At 34.0% G+C, this 8,688-nt stretch overlaps 1 protein-coding gene across 1 annotated transcript in view; it reads left to right on the top strand.

The window, feature by feature from the left end:
- The window catches only part of Aspm (abnormal spindle microtubule assembly), a 66,804-nt gene that overhangs the window by 22,931 nt on the left and 35,185 nt on the right, over positions 1-8,688 (top strand). Inside the window, exons 4-12 of the mRNA XM_023707217.1 lie at positions 914-1,055; positions 1,599-1,729; positions 2,229-2,404; positions 4,580-4,725; positions 4,816-4,901; positions 5,606-5,827; positions 7,607-7,814; positions 7,917-8,059; positions 8,156-8,284. Coding sequence (XP_023562985.1) covers positions 914-1,055; positions 1,599-1,729; positions 2,229-2,404; positions 4,580-4,725; positions 4,816-4,901; positions 5,606-5,827; positions 7,607-7,814; positions 7,917-8,059; positions 8,156-8,284 — 1,383 coding nt within the window. The remainder of the gene's footprint in view (positions 1-913; positions 1,056-1,598; positions 1,730-2,228; positions 2,405-4,579; positions 4,726-4,815; positions 4,902-5,605; positions 5,828-7,606; positions 7,815-7,916; positions 8,060-8,155; positions 8,285-8,688) is intronic.

Raw genomic sequence — 8,688 nt, 5'->3', positions numbered from 1 at the left:
AAGTGCTTATTCCACTGAGCTATCTCCCCGGCCCGAGAATACTTTTTCATACATTCATTTCTATATTATGACAGTGTAGGGCTACAGATATATTTGGTATGTTTTTAATATTTTCTAATTTCTTTAAAAGTCATATTAAACTAACTTTATCATTGATTATGAAGATATCTAAATTATTATTCTAGGTCAACAATAGTGAACCTTTTAAAGCTCCTAATTATACAAATAGCCCTTGTTTACAAGTGGTTTTCTACTTAGTAACTATTATAAAATTTTATTTTATTTAATTAATTAATTTATTTTCCTATATTTTAAGAAAGGGTCTACAGGGTGTTCAGGGTTCACTATTAGATGGGACTCATAGTAATGCTCTGGTATACAACCTCCCATGTGCTAAGATTACAGGCTCATGCCACCACGCCCAGTCTCAATTGCTGTCTCAGTGCACCCTGGGAGCAGAGCTAGCACCCCTGGCCCCTGCACCTGCTTGCAGACGCTTTAATCTGTTGAGCTATTTGGCCAGCCCAGTAACTATTATAAAATTTCAAATAGATTTCTTTTGTAGTTTTCAGCTTCTACTTAGTGGGGTAATAGAAATTAAATTTGCAAAGCATGCACATGATTGATAATACTGTAATATGAAGGAAAAATTAAAAGGTTAACCATTGCTTATCGTATGCTTAAAAATTTATCTTGGTCTTCTTTTCATTGTGAACTGCACAACATGTACACCAAAAAAATGCGTAACATACATTTTCAGTTTAAAGAGTTTATTTACTGAATAGCCATATTGTTTCCATATTTTGGAAAAGGATGTAGCTAGTGTCTTAGAAGATTGTGGTCTGCTCTCCCTCAGTCTCATCCTTTTGCGTCTTTGAGATAACGGAAGTTCAGCTTTGGTTTGTTTTTTCAGACAGTGTTTGGAGAGCTCATATCTTTGGAAGATAATAGTGATGTCACAGGGTTGGCTGTGTTTATTCTGAATCGCTTACTTTGGAATCCTGATATAGCAGCTGAGTATCGACATCCCAGTGTTCCACATCTATACAGAGATGGTATTTCTGCCTGCATTACATTTTCTGCACACTATGCATGAGTGGCCTCTACTTATTCTTCTTGTTTGTATGTGCATATTAGTTTTTCGAAGAAACTAATCTAAATAGATCTGTTTACCCTTCCCCATTCTTCACTCCCATTTTCCCTCCATCACTGTTTATAATTATTTTTTACTTCTTTGTTGTCTCTGTCCACTCAGTTTTCCCAGTAGGTTGTAAGACCTATGGTGTTATATATGTTATAGTTCACTACTGTGTATCTAACACCTGGCATGGCGCTTGCAGGTTGTTGGTGTTCATTAAATATTTGTTGTGAAAACTAGTTATATCTCTTGATGCTGCTGTGCTTGTTTCCTTGTTCAGGAACTGGACATGTTAAATGCTACCTTCCCAGGAGAGAATTTAATGGTTCTCACATATAAATTACCAGAAAAGGCACAGTGTTTTATTTGTGCATGTTATTATCTTTTAGTAGCATATTATCATCAGGGTCAAGTTGCCTTTTGTAGATAACTTGGTATGTTTTGTTGTACTTTATTTAAGGTCATGAAGAAGCTTTGTCCAAGTTTACGTTGAAAAAGTTGTTGTTGGTGGTCTGTTTCCTTGATCATGCTAAAATTTCCAGACTTATTGATCATGATCCTTGTCTCTTCTGTAAAGATGCTGAATTCAAGGTACAGCTTTCGTTTTATGTTTTGTAATTCATATTTTATTTGAGACTTTTATGACTTTTATGGCATGTTTTCTCTTTGGAAAGAAAATTAGTTTTCTAAAATAATACTTTCCTAGAATAGAACTATTAGTAATTATAAAAATACTTGATTTTTATTGCTTGAATTTTCACTGTCATCCTTCATCTCAGCCTTAAGATTGAACTTAACTATGGTTCGAAGGAATTAATATGGGGAGAAATTTCTTTTCTAATGTAGATGTAACATTGTATTAATTACTGCTAGTTTTTGGAGTACATTCTGAGCATTTTTTTTTTTTAAGAAAGTCTTGGAAATATATGAAATTTATATTATTAGCATGTAACTGGCAATCTTTTTATGAAACTGGCAATGTTTTTACAAAACTATTAATTTTATACCTATACCTGTGATTTGAAGGATTTTTAAATTGTAAGTCAAATTGTAATATTGAATATAATACTTACAACCTGTTTCTTTATAGTCTAGTAAAGAAATTCTTCTGGCATTTTCACGAGATTTTCTAAGTGGTGAAGGTGACCTTTCCCGTCACCTTAGCTTATTAGGATTACCTGTTAGTCATGTTCAGACGCCGTTTGATGAATTTGATTTTGCTGTTTCAAATCTTGCTGTGGACTTGCAATGTGGAGTGCGTCTTGTGTGAGTATAAGAAGTATAATTGTTTCGCTTAATGAGATACACAAAAATTATGTGAAAAGCGTCATTTTCTGTACTTTAGTTTTTCTTTTTCATACAATCAAATAAATTTAGAATAAAAAGAACCTTGAAATTTGTCTTTCAGAAAAGTGATGTATCAATTTAAGATCCAAATATTTTTGTCTCCTGTCTCATTTTCTTTTCTGTCAGCGTATGATCTGAATCTGGTATCTCAGAATAGGAGCTAGGCAGAACATGAAACTAATTAAAATAGAAAACACTTAAATAACATCTTGTATCAATAGTGTTTTCATGCGTTATCATTTGACACTACTTAAGTCTCACAAACAAAGAAAATAAGATGAAAGGGTAGAGTAATATATTGAAATTGAGGCACAAGCTCATGGTATCTGACTTCAGATGCAGTATTTTCCCAGTAACAAATTGGAATCCTCAAAATTGACTGGTTTGAGTAATAGGTACCTATCTCTGCTTTAGCAGGATTGGTTTTTACCATGTAACTATAGTAAAGATTTGTGGACTGAAAAGAAGTCTTTTTCTCCAAGGTATGTTATGTTCTTATCAAGGAGGTACTTTTAGGGTTAAAGGAAAATACATATATTTTTATAGCTAAGATGTGTTTTTCTCTGTATATTTAAGTTAAACTTCAAGACAGCTAGGTAAGCTTTGAAATGTGAAAAGCACAGTTAATGGCTATAGATTATTTGTGCTACAGTAATGCTTCCCGATCTCAATCTGACCTGCTGTCTTCTTGTCAGATTTTGAATTATGTTGTTGCAAGAGCATTGCACGTAGTCTTCATGCTGAAAATCAAAGCAGCTAAAAACTGATTAAAGAAGAAGTTTTTGAATACACTTCTTCTTGTTTTAACCAGATACATTTAGTGTACAAACTAAAAGCCTGATATCCATGTCTTATGAAGACCAGTTGAAGTAACTGTGAATATTCAGAGAAATAGAAACACAACGTTCTTAGACACAAATGTCTTCAAGTACTTGAAGGGCTACTTTATGCTGAAAGGTGATTAAATAGATAAGAGAAATAAACACATAAATAATGAAAAGTTTTGAGAAGATGTGTGTTGGTTTGATAAACCCTTGCTAATCTTTAGTCCTGCCTAAAACCAGTTCACAGTATCAAGAGGTTCAAGCAGAAGTGAGGGGACTACTTGGCTAGAGTGGAAGCATTTTTGACAATTATGAAGAAGAGATCCCTAAACTCTTTTTCAGAATTAACATATATGCTTCTTTCTTTTGTCTTACGTTTCCATTGACTTTTTTTTTCTGATTTTTTTTCTTTTTTTGTATTTAGTACAGGGTCTACAGGGACTCACTACACAGATCAGTCTCATAGTGGTCCTCCTGTTTTCAGCCTCCGAAGTGCTGGGATTGCAGGCATGTGCCACCACACCCAGTCTCAATTTCTGTCTCAGTGTGTCGGCAGGGCAGGGCCAGCAAGTCACACCAGGGATCAAACCCTGGCCCCTGCGTCTGCCTAAGTAGGTGCTTTAATCCGCTGAGCTATCTGGCCGGCCCTCTGAATTTTTCTTAACAGCTAATAGTCTTGAGAATTACAGTGCCCCTTATCTCACATGAACAGTTTTTGTATAGTGTGTCATTTGCTGAAAATATTTTGTAGGTAATTTTGTTCATTTCATAAGTCTAAGTCATCACCTGTTTAATTGGACCAGCCTTCAGTTATGTACAGTAATCATTTGGGGCTTGCTTTTTCTATGTAAAATTTTAGTATTTGGTAGTGTGCAAGACATAATAACCTATATATTAGAGATCTGAATTCAAACTCTGAAGTACCTGTATTCTTTAAGTAGATATTCAAAATTTTCTTTTTAATTTTTAAAATTATATTTGGTTAGTGCTTGTTGCTGTTACATGATTGGGTTTATTGTGGGAAGTTGGTACATGAATTTAGCTTATCTTAATCCACACACCGCTCATTTGTCTCCTTAGATTTCACCACTCAGGCCTAAATGAGAAAACATTTGCTAACTATGCAGCAATGCAATTTTGAATTTTTGGGAATAGGTTCCTTTGATGTTAATGTCCTTAAACTCTTGGGATTTGTGTAGGTAATAACTGTATTTAAATGAAAAAATATGTTTTTTATAGCAATTTTATCTGAAAATTATTTTACTTTTAGGAGAACCATGGAACTTCTCACACACAACTGGAATCTTTCAAAGAAACTAAGGATTCCTGCAATAAGTCGCCTTCAAAAGATTCACAATGTTGACATTGTTCTTCAAATACTTAAGTCACGAGGAATTCAATTAAATGATGAGCGTGGTAAAAACTGAATAAAGATAAATTATACTTTTCTCATTGAATATTGATAAGTATATACATTATGCTAATAGATTGTTGTTTCATTTTTAGGAAATGCAATTATATCTAAGGACATCGTGGATAGGCACAGAGAAAAAACTCTTGGGTTGCTTTGGAAAATAGCATTTGCTTTTCAGGTATTGTATAATTGGTATGCTGTAGTTTTTATTAATTCTGAATACTGATTTATAAAATCTGCCTGCATCACATAAAGACTAACAGTAATAACCATCAGTGAGGTTTACTCTGTCCCAGGGATTGACAGTTGCTTTATGTATTCCACTTTAATTTTCATCACACACCTACAAGTTCAGTGTTAAGTCTGCCTCACAGACGAGGAAACTGACACTAAAGTGCCTTATTAGTAAGAATTAGATCTGAGATGTGAATGCAGGCTTGTGTGGCCTGTACCCCATGTTCTTAACCACAACAATTGTACCAGTTCTATGTAGTTTATATTTGCCTTTTTTTGTATATTTGTATGTATATATGTTGTATTTAGTCTTTTTGAGACAAGGTTTCACTGTTCAGGCTGGGTTAAACTTACTTTGTAGCCCAGATTTGGTCTCAAATTCTCAGTAATTCCCTTGCCTTAGACTCCTACATGCTGGGATTAGAGGTGTGTGCCCCTATACCTGGCTACATTTGCCTTCTTTTAAAAAAGGAGTTTTTTTGTGCTAAAATAGACATTTTTGGATGCTTCTTAAATTTTTAAAATCTATGACTACATTACATTTTTTTTCAAACTTACACAGTTTCTCTAAACAGAAGACTTATTTTGATTACTATGGATTAAAAGAATACAGGAAAAAATTAAAGTATTTATCTTTGTATGTTGCAGGTAGAGATCTCCCTTAATTTAGATCAACTAAGGGAAGAAATTCAATTTCTAAAAGACATGCAGAGCATGAAGAAAACAATGTCTAAATTATCAGGCCATTCTGATGCTGTTATAAATAAGAAAAATGACAAAGGGCGTAGTAGTACCTTAGATCACTACAGTGAGAGTGTGAAATTATTGATGGATTGGGTAAATGCTGTTTGTGCTTTCTATAACAAAAAGGTAAGTTCTTTTAACCCAACATGTTTAAAAATAAATAAATTTTATTCAAAATGAATAATAGAATATATATATATATGTGTATATATATATATATATATATAATATATATAAGAACTTTTCCATTTTTGAAATAGTACGTATGAGCAAACTTTTTCTCAAGTATTTTATCATGTCATATTTTATGTGATCTGTCTCCAGTTACATAGTGTATGCTGATTTTATTTATCAGTAAGAAAAAAATTACCATAAAGTTTTTATAGAAAATGCTTAAATAAACTTAGGACACAGAATGATCAGAAGTTTAGAATAAAGATAAATGTGAGTGGACCCATCATGTGGAAAGGTACAAACAAGAACCTTGCCACTATGCAAGCGAAAAAAGTGCAGTCTAAGCTGAGTTTTTCTGCAGTAATTTATAGGCTGCTACTCTATTGCTCTGTGAGATTAAAATGTAAAGTGTGAGTAGTTGAGAATAAATTGCCCAGACATGAATAAGGTACAACCTGGTAAGGTATATAAAACAGGAAGAGTGATATATGGTACATGTAATTAAATATATTAAACCTAAAGTTATTAGCAGACACATTGTCAAATAATGTATAACCTGGATCTTTAATAAGTGCTATTAGAACTAAGTAAGTTACAGTTAGAACTTACTTCTAATGCCAGAGTCAGCCCTGGGTGCATTTTAAAGGTGGTCATTCACCAGTGTGCAGATATCAAGGGTCTCATTTTCAGGTGAGATCCAACAAGACCATACTGCACCTTATCAGCTTTTGGACTATGAACACATGTCCTTTGTGTGGTCTCCTTAGTGCTGTGTTTTCTACATTTTTGTGCTTTTTTTTGTTTTTGATTTCCCAATTTAAAATGGCTCACAGATATAGTGCTGAAGCAGTGTATAGTGTTCTTAAGAGAAAACTAAAATCAAAACTCAACATGAGTTAAACAAGCATTATTCAGGCAATGAATGTACTGCTGTTGGCTGTGACTTTAATGTTATTGAATCAGAAACACACATAAAATGGCATTGTATGTTGACTGGCTGATAAAAGTGTAGTGACCAAAGCCCACAGGAGCTTAACCCTCTGTTTGTCTGTTATAAGCAGTGGTTCAGTATTCCCCCTTCACTGTTCAGTAGATAAATGAAAATTTACTCTATTGTAGTTTCCTAAGAATGCCATAACTGAGTGTTATAAATTGACTGGCTTTAAGCTAGAAACTTATTTTCTCAGTTCTAGAGGCTAGAAACCTGAATCTAAGGTGTTAGCCAGGCTATCCTCTTAATTAAAGATTTTAGGTGAGACTTTCCATGCTCTTAAATTTTGGTTATCAGTAATCTTTGATGTTCTTTTTTTATTCATAGATTATTTCAGTCTCTGCCTCTGCACTTATATGGTATTCTGCAGTTATATGGCTTCTGTCTGTGTCTTTCTTATAAAGACATCACTCAGATTCAATTAAGAATCTCCTCGCTAGCAGTGTGACCTCCTGCAATTAATTATTATCTGTAATGTCAGTTCTCAGATGACGTCACATTCTGAGATTCTGAGAAGGATGTGAAGTCTTGGAGGGACACAGTCCAACCCAGGCCAATAATATCAAAGCCTACTTTTGAAAAGGATAATATTTAATAATTGAAAATTTGGCTATGAATATAGTATCTTGTTATGTGTGAGCAATTAATAGTTTTTTTAGCTATGAAAAGGAAATAATGGACTACGAAACAATTATTAGTATTCAAATGCAACTACTTGTTTTTCTGGTATTTCCAATCAGGTGGAGAATTTTACAGTGTCTTTCTCAGATGGTCGTGTGTTATGTTACCTGATCCATCACTACCATCCTTGCTATGTGCCTTTTGGTGCTATATGCCAGCGTACTACTCAGACTGTGGAATGCACACAAACAGGCTCCGTGGTATTGAATTCCTCCTCTGAATCTGATGATTGTTCTTTGGATATGTCTCTTAAACCACTTGATCATGGTTAGTCTCTTTTTCTTGAGTAAGTTCTAATTCTCACTCATGTCTGTTTTTGGATATAACAGTCTTAATTTCTTTCTTTTTTTTTTTTCACTTACATAATAGAAAATAATTGTGAACTACACAAAGAGCTTCTAGAAAATGAAAAGAAAAATTTTCATTTAGTTAGGTCTGCAGTTAGAGATCTTGGTGGAATACCTGCTATGATTCACCATTCAGACATGTCAAATACAATTCCAGATGAAAAGGTAAGTTTCTTATTTAATAACTTAATAAAACTCAGATTGATAGTAAGTTGTATATTCTCTGCTGATCTCCATTCATCTTTTGCATTTTGCTTTCAGGTGGTTATTGTGTATTTGTCATTTCTTTGTGCAAGGCTTTTGGATCTTCGTAAAGAAATACGAGCTGCTAGGCTTATACAAACAACGTGGAGAAAATATAAATTAAAAAAGGATCTAAAACATCATCAGGTAATCATAGAAAGCAGAAACATTATAACTTGAATTTTACTTCTTAAGGTGCCAGTTGATTGATCTTTTATGTGTATTTTACATTTTACAAATACATGAAGTACTGCTGAGGCAGAGCACAGCAGCCAACCCTGGCCTGCCTTCTGGCTCCGCCCTCGGAGCGCGCTGAGACAGTGATTGAGACTGGGCCTGGTGGCGTGTGCCTGTAATCCCAGTGTTTAGGAGGCTGAAAATAGAATCCCTGTGAGTCCGATCTACGTAGTGAGATACATTAATTGTATATATTTTGGGATGAGAAAGGATAAATATTCCCCTCAGTAGCTGCTGCTTCCTCCTTTGGTGTATCTTCCAGCCTCAGGTCTACCCTTTTATTTAGTCTGCTCCAGAGGAAAAGAACTAACTTA

This window comes from Octodon degus, unplaced genomic scaffold (genome assembly GCF_000260255.1).
Source record: "Octodon degus isolate 3935 unplaced genomic scaffold, OctDeg1.0 scaffold00009, whole genome shotgun sequence".
NCBI classification, from domain to species: Eukaryota; Metazoa; Chordata; class Mammalia; order Rodentia; family Octodontidae; genus Octodon; species Octodon degus.
The sequence above is the reverse complement of the archived record's forward strand: the minus strand, read 5'-3'. Positions and strand labels throughout refer to the sequence as shown.